The sequence below is a fragment of the Galendromus occidentalis genome, unplaced genomic scaffold (assembly GCF_000255335.2).
Source record: "Galendromus occidentalis unplaced genomic scaffold, Mocc_1.1 scf7180000077477, whole genome shotgun sequence".
NCBI lineage: Eukaryota > Metazoa > Arthropoda > Arachnida > Mesostigmata > Phytoseiidae > Galendromus > Galendromus occidentalis.
In genome coordinates, this window is record NW_003805465.1 from 385,776 (window position 1) to 400,804 (window position 15,029).

At 51.5% G+C, this 15,029-nt stretch overlaps 3 protein-coding genes across 3 annotated transcripts; 1 reads left to right on the forward strand and 2 right to left on the reverse strand.

The window, feature by feature from the left end:
- The first annotated feature begins 1,025 nt into the window (after positions 1 to 1,025).
- On the forward strand, positions 1,026 to 3,269 carry fz2 (frizzled 2). Its single transcript, XM_018640212.2, has 3 exons — positions 1,026 to 1,120; positions 1,240 to 1,522; positions 1,987 to 3,269. Exons 1-3 carry the CDS (start codon positions 1,067 to 1,069, stop codon positions 3,267 to 3,269), a joined length of 1,620 nt encoding a protein of 539 aa, XP_018495728.2. The 5' UTR covers positions 1,026 to 1,066.
- A 2,983-nt stretch (positions 3,270 to 6,252) lies between these two features.
- Positions 6,253 to 8,882, reverse strand: LOC108864474 (RNA-binding protein 12). The gene is made up of 2 exons (XM_029111957.1): positions 6,502 to 8,882; positions 6,253 to 6,388 (listed from the first exon to the last, which is right to left on the reverse strand). Exons 1-2 carry the CDS (start codon positions 8,880 to 8,882, stop codon positions 6,253 to 6,255), a joined length of 2,517 nt encoding a protein of 838 aa, XP_028967790.1.
- Positions 8,883 to 11,929: 3,047 nt separating this feature from the next.
- On the reverse strand, positions 11,930 to 14,611 carry LOC100899615 (Sarcolemma associated protein). The gene has a single exon (XM_003745086.2). It carries the CDS (start codon positions 14,427 to 14,429, stop codon positions 12,624 to 12,626), a length of 1,806 nt encoding a protein of 601 aa, XP_003745134.1. The 5' UTR covers positions 14,430 to 14,611; the 3' UTR covers positions 11,930 to 12,623.
- Positions 14,612 to 15,029: the final 418 nt, after the last annotated feature.

Consider the following 15,029-nt stretch of genomic DNA (forward strand, 5'->3'; position numbering starts at 1 on the left):
AGCTATTGTTGATAGATAATTGAGGCTCGTCTCTGGAATGGTCGAATGAAGATCCATTCACGAGCCGCGTGATCGATTGACGTCATTCATTCCGGTAGGATTTTCTCCGCGGAATCCCTCGAGGCTGTCTCCGCGATTGCTTTCCAATCCTCCATCGATCAGAGGACGAACCATTAGGAGCCTAATCGCGAGGACAGCCAGCCACCGAGTTTGCCCGGAATCATCCGTCGTGGTCGCTCTGGTCTCTCTATCGAACCAGATAGAATGCGCTCATCCCGATCATTGGGACAGAGCCGCGAAGGAGCGAATCCGAGCTCTTCTGGCTGCGCTCGTCCATCGCGAGTGGAGGTTTGCCCGTGGCCACGGGAATGAATGGCACTTTGCCTGAAACCAGACCGACGACGGCGTCAATTGTCGCTTGACGTGTAATGGAAGCCGGAGAATTCGCAACCGAATCGTTCGTTCGCTTGCGTAGGTGCTGGCTCGAAGTCGTCCGCTAATTACGTCTTCCCGTGGAGGTGAAGTCTCGTTGATGGGAAGAGAGTTCCCGCCCGTTGATCAGCTCTTACCCTCACAGTCTCCGCTCCCAAAAGTGGATAGGTGCTTGTGTCTTCCGAAGAGCGACGTGTTGAATCGCGATGCAAAGGAACGCGACGTTGCGATCGAATAATTTTCCGTTTTGACGAAATTCTTCTCGCGGAGACGGGAGGGGCTTTTCTTCTGATAGGAGAGGAAGCTCTGGGGATACTGAGCATGCTCGTTGCACTGCTGTTCGCTCGAATCCTCCAGCAAGAGTAAGCCAGAGCCCTCGAGGGAAGAAGAAACGAACTCGGCTCCGTCTTTTCCGGGTCCGACTCCGATTGGCTGTTCATCATCCAAAGAGTCTGCGAGAGGAGCGATCGCATAGATCGCGAGACTTCTCCGACGCTCTTTTTGTAGGTCCTTTCTCGTAATTACCGAGGTACCAATTCGTTTTCAGATGGAGCTCATTTCACTAATCTACGTCGCGAGCCTCGTCACGCTTGTCGCATCCGTCGAGGAACGCTGCGAAGAAATTGTCGTTCCGATGTGCCGGGGCGTGGCCTACAACCGGACGCGCTTCCCAAACGGTTTGAATCACGTGAGTAACGGGCAATAGAAGAGGCTTATGTCGCAATCGGGATACGTTCGTTCGCATGTTCCGAGAGACCCTTCGGGAGAGCTCTTCCGCCGTCTCATTCCGCTACCCCGTTTCCGTAGGACACGCAAGACGAAGCCGGATTGGAGGTCCATCAGTTTTGGCCCCTTGTACAGCTGCAGTGCTCGCAAGAGCTGCGGGTGTTCCTCTGCTCAATCTATACGCCGATCTGTATGGATGATTTCCACGGCAGGGTTCCCCCGTGTCGCACACTCTGCGAGCGAGTCCGAGTCGGTTGCTCTCCCTTGATGCAGTCATTAGGCTTCGTTTGGCCCGAACGTCTCAATTGTGAACCTTTCCCGAATTACGGGGACCCGGAAAACATGTGCATGGATCCCAAAGAAGGTGAGTGTTTCTCTCCTAATGACATTCGATTTGGGAAGACCCCGGCGACTGACTGAACAGACGGGGCTTATTCCGCTCTCAGAACCTGGAGCCCTTCGTAAGCTCCACGCGGAGCGATCCGACCGAGGGAATTATTGACCTCACCTCACGGCGCCAGCGTACGACAGGGACGAAACCCCCTATTTCGGCGCTCATAAGCCCATGACGGATCTCAACAGATGGATGGGAAATGTCAGGAATATCAGGAATCGTCTTGATAGTGTCCGCCATCTGTCAAAGAGAATAGATGGAGTATGATCCATGGTCAGAGCCGGCGAACTGACCGCGGGTTCCCCGATTGCGTCTCTGATATCCTTTCCTTGGGTTCCCACACACTCCAATCAATCGTCGTCGCAACCGCCATCCCCGACACTGTTCCCTATACGTGGTCCTCCATGACGTTCTTCTCTATCCCTTGATTACAGGAGAACCACCGAAGAAACCGGAGCCCGGAGTGACAATCACCGACGTCCTCTCACCGGCGCTGCCACCGCTTCCGCCTTCAAACAGCGGGAACGGAACCTGCCCTTGCTACTGTCCGCCACCGATGGTGAATACGCTGGCTCCTTCGTTCAAGAAGTCTTTCGTCCGGGAGAAGCTGCCGGGCTGCGCCCAGCCCTGCCGGAACATGTACTTCAGCAAGGACGACCAACTGTTCACTTATTACTGGCTGCTTGTGTGGAGTGTGGTTTGTTTGATTTCGTCGAGCACGACGATTTTATCCTGTATGATCGACTCGTCGAGGTTTCCCTATCCCGAGAGACCAGTCATCTACATATCGATGTGCTACTTCTTTATATCGCTCGGCTACCTTCTCGGTACCTACTTGGGGAACGAGCAGCTGGCCTGCGATGGCTCGCTTATTCGCTATTCGATACTCTCGAATCTCGTGAATTCCGTGCCGTGCTTAGTGGTTTTCAGCCTGACGTACTACTTCATAATTGTGAGTTCTCTTTGGTGGGTGATCCTCTCGATGAGTTGGTTCCTTTCCGCTGCCCTGAAATGGAGCAGTGAAGCGATCTCGGGATACTCCGTGTACTTCCACATGTTCGCGTGGCTTTCGGGAGCGGCGATCATCTCTACGGTAGTTTACTTCGACGCGATCGACGGCGACTCGGTGACCGGTCTCTGTTTCGTGGGCAGTCAGAACTCGTTCAACCTCAACATGTTCCTCATAATCCCGCTTTGTGCTTCGCTGGTCGTCGGCGTCTTCTTTCTGCTCATCGGGTTCTCGTCTCTTTTCAAAATCCGTAAAATCATCAAAGCCCAAGGACAACACAAGGCGGAGAAGTTTGAGCGGCTCATCGTACGCATCGGTGTCTACTCTGTCCTCTACGCCTTACCCTCAACGATTGTGGTCGGTTGTCTTTTCTACGAGCGGCACTACAAAGAGGTCTGGATGAACAAACTCACTTGTCCCTGCGAGCACAACGACTCCATGTGGAGTCGGCCTTCTCTTCATATTTTCGTCGTGAAACATTTCATGTTCCTCGTGGCTGGGATCACTTCGGGCTTCTGGGTGTGCTCGAGCAAAACTTTCAATTCCTGGTGGAGATACTTCGCCGGCGGCACCAATCCCCATCGACCTCATATCAACCCGATTTCGCCGCACCTAGACAAACACGGATCGCTCGGGACGCTGCGAAGTGCGCCGAGACTCGATCTTGCCGGGAGCATTGCCAACTCGGGCACGTTATCGAACGTATAGGTATACGAAATGGTTCTCAGGGACAAACTGTAATTCCGACGAATTGCCGCAAACTCTGAGAGCCCTTTTTTCGCGGTTTTGTTTGTCGATTATTTCTTCCGAGGTAGGCGGCGCGCCAAAGTTGGCTGTCGAGCGAACGTCGCGTTTTGACGCTTTAAATTGTAAGTAATTCATTGAAGCGTCACGCAAATACTCCAGCCATGCGCGCAGGCTAGTCTCTCGAGCGCGGAGACGCGATCCGCGTTCGGTGTATATTGATCAGCTCCTCTGAACATTTCATGTTAATGAAGGTTGTATTCTTCGGGTCGGAGGCTGTCAAGCATTTAGCTCGGGTTAGTCTGAGGCAGTCATTGTAAGCATCACGTTGCGGAGCTCCTCGAAGGAAATTTTCGCTAGATTGACTCTTTTACCCTTGTAGGTAGAATCCGTAGGTCAACGAGGTATTTGTTCCACTGTGAATTCTCGATCGGATCATCGAGCAGTGTAGGGAACGAGTGGCCGGTCGATGCAATATGGTGCAGGAGAAGGAAACCTAATGGAATCGTATGAATAAGTCGATTCGACTCATCGAGTGTCAATGGATTGTAAGCATTTTATACTTTTCATATTGGTGAGGTCATTGTCGCCATGAGAATTCTCCCCAGGTGGACGGATAGGTGGTGTCCTGGAAAAAGCCAGGCTGATGTCAGAGGCGATAATCGAGGGTACGATAATGCTAATAATGATAAAGATACTAATATAAGAATAATAACATGCTATACGTGATATTTTGTAAGAAGAAAAACGAACAAACCGATGTTAAGCACATAAGATGAACACAATTGTGAATACCGACGACCTTGAACAGCAGATCCTGAGCATGTAATAAAATATTCGCCCCAATGAGAGAAGGACCAACATTCGTTCTCCCTTCGGTACAGGACCTCGCTCAGCCGGCCAAAACTCTCCAACCAAAGTGGGCAATGTATTGTGTACAATGGCCTCGTCTACAGGCAGTCGCTCCTTGCGAAACTTTCAATTCGAATTTGGAGCAATCACTCATGGGTGAGATTAGACTATAAATGAGATGATAAGAGAGCGCCATTGTTGCCGAAACTCGGGTGAGGGTATCTTCATCTACAGCTCTATATGCTGGCTCGGGTCCCCATCAACTCGGGTTATTTGGAACGTTGCCTCTCAGAACGCAGCCGGGAAAATCTTGAGAAGAGCGGCAGCACATCTTCATTGCGGACTGAGTGAGTGACGGAGAGCCCTCCCTCGAACCCTCCGAGAAGCTTTCGCCGTTATCTGAATCATCTCGATGATCTTGTAGCTCCGCTTCCCTTCAGAAAAGTCCTGCATCGAGTCCCCGAATCGAGCTCGAAGGATTCGCCCTCTCCAACCCGGATGCTCATCGTCACGATCATTTTTTTCCGGGGACTTTCTCTTGAAACGGATGCTCGTCATGATGTGTACGCCGTCATTCCCACTATTGAAGTTGATTTCTAGTTGCCGCAGTCGTAGGTTGTCTAGGACAGGGGGGTAGAATCGCGGGCCAACGGGCCGGACTGGCCCGCCGGGATCATTTTTTTGGCCTATGCAGCTTTGGCCAATCAGTCTATCAGAAGTTCAAGATCCGTCTCGATTCTTGATCGCTCGTTCGAGCAAAGAGGAAGCGGCTCATCGAAGAAATGGAGAGTAGAGGATACTCTCGCCTCTCAATTGCCCCGAATCAGCTTAATCATGTTTATCATGTCAATGAGGCATTCTTCGCTATGTAACCATGTAGCGCATCCAAGAAGCTCTCCTTGTTGGAGCTCACTTGGTGAAAATCTCCGATAGAGTCTATCATGGGCTGCCAGGTGTAAAGAGTCTGAACTTCACACGATCAAATACTCTCGATATGGGCTGAATATTACTTGAAATATGGCGAGACGCTAAATAAGACCCTGAGCCTTCCCCCAGCCGCTCCGGACCAACCTTGAAGTCTCCCCCCGAAAAATCGGGAATAAAGTGCGGTAGCTTTAAATAGGATTTCGGATTCCTCACGCGAGCGATCAGAGCAGGCTCTCCTGTTAGAGCGGGAAGCTGTCACAATCGAGACAATCCTCCGGCGAAAATAGACATGCATGCTGTTTTCGCTTTTTCCTCCCCGGAGCTTCCGACATGAAGTCTCGTGTCGAGACTCTCGATCTGGATTCCTTCGCCAACTATGGGCCAATCTGAGCACAAAGGACCCGGAATTTTCGCAGATCTCGTAACGGCGCGTGGCCTAGGCACGCTCAGAAAATGATCTAATCAGGCGATTGCTCCCAGAACTCCTTGCGCAGAGATGATCCAAAATCCTCCCGTGCTTGACGGAAAGAATTCACGGAGAGCTCTCCGCGATACCTCGGGTATCGTGTCGAGAGGACTTGGCTCCATGACGCGAATCCGTACACTTCCGGAGCGCAGATTCTTATAAGTTCGGAGCATGAGGTTTCGGTTCAATATTCCCGGAATAATGATGCCTTCGAGATATCGACCACTCGGAAAGAATCGGTGAAGAGATTGATACCGATCTCTCGAAGCAGTAATTCCAAGAGACTTCTTCGAATTCAGAAAGATTTCAGCGAAGTCGATCACCGCTCACAACTCACAACGCCAAGTCGAGGGAGCTCTAGACCATCCCGCCGCGGACGATGAGATCAGTCGTCGCCGCCTCGGGGTCGAATTCGATAGTTGTTGTGAATAAGTTATCTGGTGCATGATGAGTACGCGCGGCGACCGAGACCGAGTCCGTCGCGCGATACCGAAGATTATCTCGCCGTCATGAACATTACTGAAGCACTAAAACTAATATTGGTGAGAAAATGCGCATCATTACAGTATGTAGATGAATCTTTATCATGATCTCTCAAATACAGCTGTGAAAAAGATGATGAGTAGAACCGGCAACTCGGTACGGCTAAGTCTCATTGAGCGATTCTACCATAGAAATATTTTGATAATTTTCCATTATAGCTCAACCAAGGAGCGAAAGGCGAAGAGCTCTTCCGAGCAATAGTGTTCCGTTGAATCGCTGCACGGCTTCCGCAGCTTCTTGGGGGCTTGCGAAAGCCACGCGGGCATCGCCGGTAGGTTGGTTCTGCTCGTTGTACCTGGAAGATAAGCGGAGAGTCTCAGAAAACATCGTTCTCGCGAGGTTTGAAGAAGCCGCGCTCTGGTAGTTATGGCCCAACTTTGCGAGTTCGATGTGTAGAAGCGAACATACCGTCTCATGATCAGATCTTTCCTGATATTGTAGTCCTTGAACACGTTTATCAAATCATCGACTCCGGCCGAATAATTGAGGTTGCAAATCGCCACGACGCATCGAGAATTCGCGAACGGATCTGCCGCGGACAGAATTGGTGGTTCTGGAACATCCGGCTTCATGCTCGGCATCGACCCTCCATTGCGTCCCGCCGGAAACCTGTTGGACATGCCATTCGGCATCATCGGGTACCGCATTCCCGGACGGCCGCTTCCACGGCCGCGGGGCCTGAACGGCGCTCCAGGTCCCATCGGCCCGTCCCCGTCGAATGCGGGCCGATTGGCTTGCATACCGTGTGGAGGTGCTACCGAGCTTATTCGCATCATATTATGCATGAACAACGGCGTGACCGTCTGCACTTTCAGTTTGTAGCCGTAGAAATCTCTTCCGTTGATCGAGGCGACGGTCGCAGCGTCTTGAGCCGTGTTGCACTCGACAAACGCACAGCTCGTTTGCGATGGGTTGTTGCCATGCCTAATGTGTATCGATCGACAGTTCACGCCGGATCCCAGACACATTTCACCAATTTGTCGATCGACGATATCGTATGGGAGACCTTCGATCAGCAGCACCGTTTTACTCGGGTCGAGATCGCCTTTCGTTGCGGCGGAAACCGCAGGGACGACGCGATCGTCGGCGCTTGAGAATCTCGAGACCCTCTTCTCCCCTCGGCCGGAGGATTTCTTCCTGGAATTTCGCGTCTTGATTTCGTCGAAGATCTTTTTGTTCACAACGAGCACCTCGACGACGTTCGACTTGATTCGATGACCGCAGAAGCGTAGGGCGAGTTCGAGATCGTTGAGCGAAGCGAGCACCGCGAAACAATATGGACTAGAAGTGCCGCTCAGCTGTGATTGACTGTTTGTGATGAATACTTCGATGAGATGGAGTCCACCGAAAAAGATCCGAACGTCGCCCTCGGTCACGTCTGACGGCGCTCCGGTCACGACAACGACGAGATCTTGATCTACCGGTTTCGCTCTGCCGCCCAAGATGAGCCCCCGTCCGATGCGGTTGAACCTCACGGATTCTGCTTGAAGTGGAGTGCCAACATAGAAGTCTTCCCCTTTCTGGAACTCGATTTTGTCACAAGCTTCAATCTTCAACCTACTCCTCCCCAGCATTTCACCGCTCAAACTCGACACGAGGTTTCCGTCATGCGAATTTTTAACGCTCACAAAAAGCGTCGGATAAGGTCCGTCCCAGAGGACCTTCACCGCTCCTGGCGGCAAACAGACACCGAAAAAGAAATGCCGGACATCATTATAATTTGGGAGCTCGTTCAGTCCCAAAATTTTGAACACGAACTTCGGTTCCGTTCCGTTTCCATTGGTCAGCGTATTTTTGAACACTGGAAACACGGGTAAACTGCTGGAGGGAGGGGGTGTTGCTTTTCTGGCTGGTGGCTCAGGAGTTGGCAAAAGGGGTGCTTTTATGCCAGCAATGTTGGGCATCGGAGGTAACTTGAGCGCGGGAATCCCGGTTACAGGCGCCAGCAATTCTGGCGGTGGTTTCGGTATGGCAGGAACTGGGTCCTGGAGCGCTGTCGTTTGCGCCAAGGCCGCAATCGCTAGCGGATTTACCGGCAAGCCTGTCTGGATTCCCTGGAGAATCTGTGTCAGACCGGGTGGAACCCCTATGGGGTAGCCGACGAACGGGATCGCGGCCGGGGGGGCCGTCAGGGCACCGGGCTGCATTCCCGGTTCCCAAATAGGGGGCTCGCTATCATTCGAGGGACCGTTCATGCTATTGCTGTTGTTTCCATTGTTGTTAAGCTCCGTATCTTTGGTAGACAGCTTGCGTCCTGGCCTGCCGTCACGCCGATCCTTCGACCGGGACCGGGATCGGGATCGCCGGCCGCGCCGGTTCCGAGTTCGGGACCGCGAACGGGAGCGAGAACGTTTCCGGTCACGAGATCGATCTCTTTTTCGTTCCTTCGATCGAGATCGTCTCCTTTCCCGAGATCGGCTGCGAGAACGTTTCCTCTCTTCGACTTTGGCAGAGGGAACTTTGGGATCCTCTGGTTTCGCCACCACCGGGACGGCGACCGGTTTCGCCATCAGCGCTTGATGGGCTTGTCGTGCTTGCTCAACCGTCTTGGCCATTTCGCTCCGAGAACTCAAGAATAGTCTGACTTTTATCCCTTTGATTTCTTGATTGTCTCGCGCCATGGCCTGTCGAGCGTCTTCATCGGAAGAGAATGCGATGAAGGCATCGCCCCTATCCCCCCCAACAATGTGGACTCCTCCTTCGGGAATCGAAAGGTTGAGGAAAAAGCGACGTATGTCTTGCGAGTTGGCTTCCCAAGGGAGATTTTGAAGTCGGATTATGATCGACATGATCGCTGTTTCACCTGCAATCAAAATGTACGCCGTTGTAGCTAGAGAGCAGAAGGAATTCCCTTCGGTCGATTAGCGGGCCGTGCTCAATATCGAGTTCTTATGCTTGAAGAATCGTTCTGGGGGAGACCTGAGGGAGAAAGTTCCAACACGACATGTTATGGAAGAGGTATAGGTCAAGATAGCGCTCTTTACGGGGAAAGTCACGATTTGTCTTCAGCGGCACGAGCGTTCGGCACAAGAGTTCAAGGCAGGTCATGATGGCGCTGAGAAGATTGGGTTCCAGCAACGAGAATAAACGATGTGCGAGGAATATGTTTGAACTTAGTCGGGATCGATTCTGATTGGAAAGAATGAAATATGGTGGAAACGCCCGCACCTGGTCGGACCAGGTGGGCTCCTCAGGAGAAACTGGAATCGCGGACAAGCGACACGATTCATGGTGAGAGGCCCGGATGCTTTCGAAAAAGACCACCGAGTCACAGGAGCCTCGGAGCAAATTCACGGTGGATCGCGTTGGAAGCGATCAGAGAGAATCTCCGCTCAGAGTCCTGCATTGCACAGAGTGCGGAATGAAAGTCCGGTGATCCTCACTATATTCCACTTGTGTAAGAGATATAGCCCAATCATTGAATTGGATCGTGTTGGAGAGCGAGATGCTGGGAGTGCTTGAATCGGCTATAGAGCTATTCTGAAGTCTTGAGCCTGGTTCGTTTCTTCTCGAGCTCGGTCAGGGGTAACCGAGTCAAATCCTGGTAGCGGTGGGCAAGGCTTCGAAAGAATGTCGCGTCGGAGGCATTAGCCTCAGCATAGAGACGGGGGAGTCCGACCTTTTGATGAGATAGCCTCCTCGGCCCCTGCCCTCGGCACACTCCTGGTCGCATTTATATGGGAACCGCTTCTTTGCGCTCCTCCACCCAGGCCCAGTTTCTGGCGATAGAGCCTATAGCTGACGTCTACCGCTGAGCGATTGCGGGACTTCTCCAAAAGGAACGATCTCTCAGTGGCTTGCCCCTTCCACCGTCGAACCCTCCAATGGCTTCACGGGTATCACGATCTAATTCGGTGCGGTTCTCGAGATAGCCTTCCTCTGTGAGGTTCAGCGGCGGATTCGAAACCGATAAGAATAAATGAATAATTCGACTGCTGCGACTTCTATTCCTGGGCCACTCTCTGGAAGATCGGACACGCCCGTTTCTCGGTCCTTGTTAGTCGAATAAAGTTGCGAGAAGCGTCAACGTAATATCCGCGAAGAGAACTCCTTCAGTCTCCAGTGACTAGGAACGACGGGTCTAAGGAAATCTATGATACGGTTCCGAGATCTCGATAGCATCTAAATTATCTTCGATTTCGGACAAGATCATTCTTCGCTTTTCACGTCACGGGAATCTCCGCTCGGGTGCCAGCTTCGGGTTCGCGCCCTATGCAGCAGAGCAACTTCCCCGAAGCCGTTGATAATGTATCTCTATACATATGTTCCCGCTAGTAAGGTGCCTCTTTGATTCTGGACTGAATTTCAAATCGATCGCGAGTTCGGACCGGCTCCTGCGAGCGAATCTGCCGCGGAGCCGGTCCGTTCCCTTAACGTTGCTGCCGATCGTAGACTCATAGATGACACGCTAATCATAATTTTGTCCAATAATCTCCGGCAGTGATCAGAGCTTCCGGTAGACACATCCTTCGTCGGTGCTGCGCGCGTTCACGAAACAAAATGAAGACTTCTCCCGAGAAAGCAGAAGCAAGCCCAGGGACGTGCGCTCCAGGGGCTGGAGAGTCGGAAGATTGATTTCCGGAGTCGAATCTCCACGAGACGGGGCATCTATCGCGACAAATAGCTACCTTGTAATTGTATCAGTGACACCGGATGCAGAAAGCCACACCTACATATATGGAAAATCGGGGTTTTCCATACTTCCGGACTACGGACGGAAACGAGTTAAGTCCAATTTCCCAATATGAATCGCGATCGAGGGAGAGACAGTATGCTGAGAACGGAGCACTTCCAACTCCATTATCTGCTTTTCCCACGAAACAGCGATCATTGCTCGGCCGGATCATTGATGCCGGATTCTCCATCCGATATTCGAAAGAAGACAGGAAATCCTATTTCATACAAGGACTGAATAGCTTGATGTTCCGTTCGCAAAACACAGGATATTCGTTCGCGCCGATCAGCATCCGGGAGCCTAGGTGCTGCGGAGATTTAACCGAGGTGATACGGTAGCGAGGATGAATGCGAGTCCTGACATTCTTTGAGGCCACAATCAGCCGCTTGCCTAATAAGTAGCACACAGCTGCAAAATAGATGGTCTCCATAGCCGCCTACGTTCAAAGGGAAACCTGGATCTTGAAAACCATGATGATCGAATCTAAAAATGAGACGCGGTGAAAATAATCGGACCTGAGTGTCCGTTCGTGGCACATCTCAGAAGACGATCCGACTCGTCCTACACTCCCAGGGCGGTCGAACTATTCAACCAGATCAAAATGGGTGAGGGTTCAGAAACTGCATCGGTTGGAGATTTTTTAAATTCTACCTATCATGAAGGCTTGAAACGCGACGGAAGAACATCTTCACAGTCTTCCGGGTCTCGGAGACTTTCCAAATCCGAATCAATCATGCCAGACGCTTGTTTCTGACCGCTTGCGCAACTTGGTCTTGCGTACCGCTAACTGGTCTGAATAGCCAGGGAAGGAAATGGACTCTGGAGGCGCGGAAACATCGAAGGGACGGACTTGGATCCTCCAGAGGAGATTTCACGGATCCTTCGCGAGACGTTCCAGTCGCAACAGGGAAGGTGGAGAGGAAACCGGTGAACGATGAGTTCAAGGCGAAGATACCGATCGAGGATTACGGGCCCAAAGGCGAGCCGACCGCGGGTCAACGCTGCCCGTCCCCTCAAGTTCCTTCGCTCGCCGTTCCGTCGGTCAATCAGTCAGTCAGTCAGTGTACAACCCGAATTTGACAGCTATCCCCGAGCGATTAGGAGGATGACGGCGGCGTGAGCGAAGGCGGCGTCGGCAGCAGGAGCAGTACACCCATCTGCATGTAAATTCCTTAATTTATTTTAACAGACGTTAACAGAATATTTCACTATCTCCGTTCGTTACCTTATGAATAAAACTGTACACTCTCTGTGAAATCCCCTTCACGCGCCACCGGCCGACTCGCTGCGACAAGAAGTCGGTAATTCGTCCCGACGCGACGGGCACGCACCGAATCGATGAACGGAGGCTCTAGGTGGCCAGTGAGGTATGGGTGAGTCCTCACTCAAACTGCACGATTGGAGCGAAACTACCTCGCTCTCGAATATCTACATCGTCTCATACTCTATGCGAGACTGGGAGGAATAGGAAGCCGCCAGAAAAAATACTTTCGGATGCGATAGATCAGTTTCCCGATGAAATACCGCAGGTAGTCTTTGGCACAAAGTATCGGTGTACTACTCCCAATTTACTCGAACCAGCGAGCGAGAACCAAGCGAGGAGGGGCAACAGAAGTTCATTCGATAACTTCTGCAAGACTTAGATCTTGCTAAGTTTGGCAAAGTTATTTTCGAGCTGTCACAAGTTGCTTCCTCCCCGGCCGTTGGGGTCGCGTCGGCTAATGACAGCTCGCCAGCACTTCGGAACGATGCTTGAATTCACCCCTTCGGATAAGTATCTTTGAGATATGACCGAAAGTAAGTTAGGCACTGAGACAGTTTGGATAGTCATTCCCGATCCGCCGACGACAGTCATTCACGGTGATCTACCAAAAACTTCGCTGAAAGGTCTGCTAACTAGAATAGCCGCGACAATGATCAAGAACAACGGAATCATCGAATTTCGACACGCAGTGCTGAGTTGTCGAGCGAAGCCGTTGTACTCCTTAGCCAGATCGTCGAACTCGCGTCGCATCTCGAGTTTCTCATCTTGGCACTTCTGAAAACGTTCTTTCACATCGCTAAGCTCTATCTGCAAACTGCGGATCTGTTTCAGTTTCTCGGCGTCTGGGCTCGATCGACGCTGACGGAGCGATGGCGAAGTTGCGTCGGCGAGCTTCTCTCTTAGCAGGAAATTCTCTCGCTTCAGATCTTCGAGCTGCTGGCTGGGAGCGGCTTTAGCTTTGGTGAGCTCTACCTCGAGGCGAGCGTTTTCTCTTTGGAACATCTGCAACTGAATCGATAACTCCTTCTTCCCGTCGAGATCGCTTTGCACCCTGTCCAACGTCCTCTTATAGTCGGACATGTTGTCGAGTAATTCCTCCTTCTCACTCTCGAGCTTCGTCTGATTGTCTTTGAGCTGGTTGACGATTTCCTCGAGTCGGATGACCTCTTCCTTGTTGCTTTTCGTCTCGCCCTGCGAGGAATCAAGGGATATTTTGTCCTCGGCCTCGCTCACGGCATTCTCGATTATGAGACCCTTTTCGCTGATCGGAGATTCGTGTTTCCGACGCGCTTTCTCCAGCTCCTCCTCCAACGTCGAGACGTTATGCTGCAGGGTCTGGAGTTCCTTCTGGAGATCCGATATCTCTAGAGAAAGCGCAGCTTTCTCCTGCGAGTGAGTCTCGGTGAGACTACTGGCTTCTTCTGTCATGGAGTCTACTTTCTCAGCTAGGTCTTTGACTTGCGTCGACAGGAGCTGGTTAGTCTCCTGTGCTTTGTACACGTTATCTTGAGTGGTTTTCAATAGGAACTGCAATTCGTCGACTTTTCGCAAGGCAGTCAACTTTTCCTGTAAAACTTTGCTAAGTGACTCTTTTGCTAATTTCTCGTACACTTCCTTCTCATTGATGAGACGTTTGATTTCGGCACTGTTGTTGTTCTCTGCCGTCGCAGCCAATTGAGCCTCGAGGGCTTGGATCTTGTTGAGAAGTCGCTCCTCGTCGATGATAGACTGCCACGAGTTTTCGGTGGCCTTGCCGATTTTTTCGAAAACGTCCTGAAGAGCGACGATCTTGTCCTTGACCATCGATTCCCGCTGCTCGGCATTGCTCAACGCTTGAACCAAGGCGCAGCTCTGGCTGACAGAGAGCTTGCTGAGAGCACGATCACTGGAACCATTTTCCGCTTTGACCTCGGTACCGTCGGCCAGGAAAAGCTTCGCTAACGCGATAATACAACCGTGTGTGACTTTCTTCGAATTCTCAATGACGTCGACCCCAAACTGCAGCACGTCCCCGGAGTAGATCTCCCTTCGCAGCGATTCCTCGGAGCCTTTCGACAATCGTTCATTGTTGACGAATGTTCCGTTTGAGCTTTGCGTATCTTGGATATAGAACTTGTCGTTTTCGAACCAAATCATCGCATGGTTCCGTGACAGAACTTTACAGTCGAAAATAGCGTTGTGCGGACAAGGTTTCAGTTTGGCGACGGAGCGGCCAACTTTAGCCGGTTTACTTAGCGGAATGATTCTGTCCTCGAACTTGTGAGAGGTCGCTCTCCACAAGAGGTGGATCGTCGGGCCTTGAAAATTCGATGCCAGACGAACCGACCCGTCGGGTATGCTGTCTAGAATCGAGCTGTCCGAGTCGGACCCCGACATGTCCAAACTGTCTCTAGCCATATCTACTGTTCCGAAATGAATTTTGATGCGTGACGTTAGGCTCTCGGAGTGAAAGTCGGAGGAACGTCGAGCTGTGTCTTTCAAAAGTTCGGAAGTCTCCGTACACGGCTAGCGGATCTCCAGAAACTGTGGTATCGAGAGAGCCTCGAAACTGTATCCTCGCGGAGCGCCGCCAAGATCTTCCCTGCTAGTGGCCTACTTTATTTATAAGCGTCGAGCAGGGAACCTGTCTAATGATCGATCAGTCGAGGGATGGATGGATCATCGATCGATTGATTGTTTCTGTGGAAATATATCACCTGCTAGAGATTCTCAAGCCGGACGAGTTTGGAAGCATTGACTTAGAAGGGAACTCGATGATTCTAAAAGAGGAGCGAAACTTCCCCGACTCGAGCGGCTCCAAACGCGGGGAAATCGCGCTAATATCTGAACGGAAACTGGAACTCTGTATACTTGTCCAGTGCCTGTGTTGAAGCTACATTGTTGCTTCTTTTTCTTCGAAATGCTTCGGATTTCCCCCAAACAAAGAAGAATCCTCGGCCAACAATTTTTAGACAAAATTTACCAGTAAAATGGAGCTAGATGACTGTTGAGGCAGCT

Excerpts from the sequence above, each read along its gene's own strand:
- fz2 (XM_018640212.2), top strand. The coding sequence starts at position 1,067 with ATGTGCCGGGGCGTGGCCTACAACCGGACGCGCTTCCCAAACGGTTTG. Across the intron at positions 1,121-1,239 it reads TCCCAAACGGTTTGAATCAC|GACACGCAAGACGAAGCCGG; the intron begins GTGAGTAACGGG and ends CCGTTTCCGTAG. Across the intron at positions 1,523-1,986 it reads GTGCATGGATCCCAAAGAAG|GAGAACCACCGAAGAAACCG; the intron begins GTGAGTGTTTCT and ends CCTTGATTACAG.
- LOC108864474 (XM_029111957.1), bottom strand. The coding sequence starts at position 8,882 with ATGTCGATCATAATCCGACTTCAAAATCTCCCTTGGGAAGCCAACTCG. Across the intron at positions 6,389-6,501 it reads AAAGATCTGATCATGAGACG|GTACAACGAGCAGAACCAAC; the intron begins GTATGTTCGCTT and ends CTTATCTTCCAG.
- LOC100899615 (XM_003745086.2), bottom strand. The coding sequence starts at position 14,429 with ATGGCTAGAGACAGTTTGGACATGTCGGGGTCCGACTCGGACAGCTCG.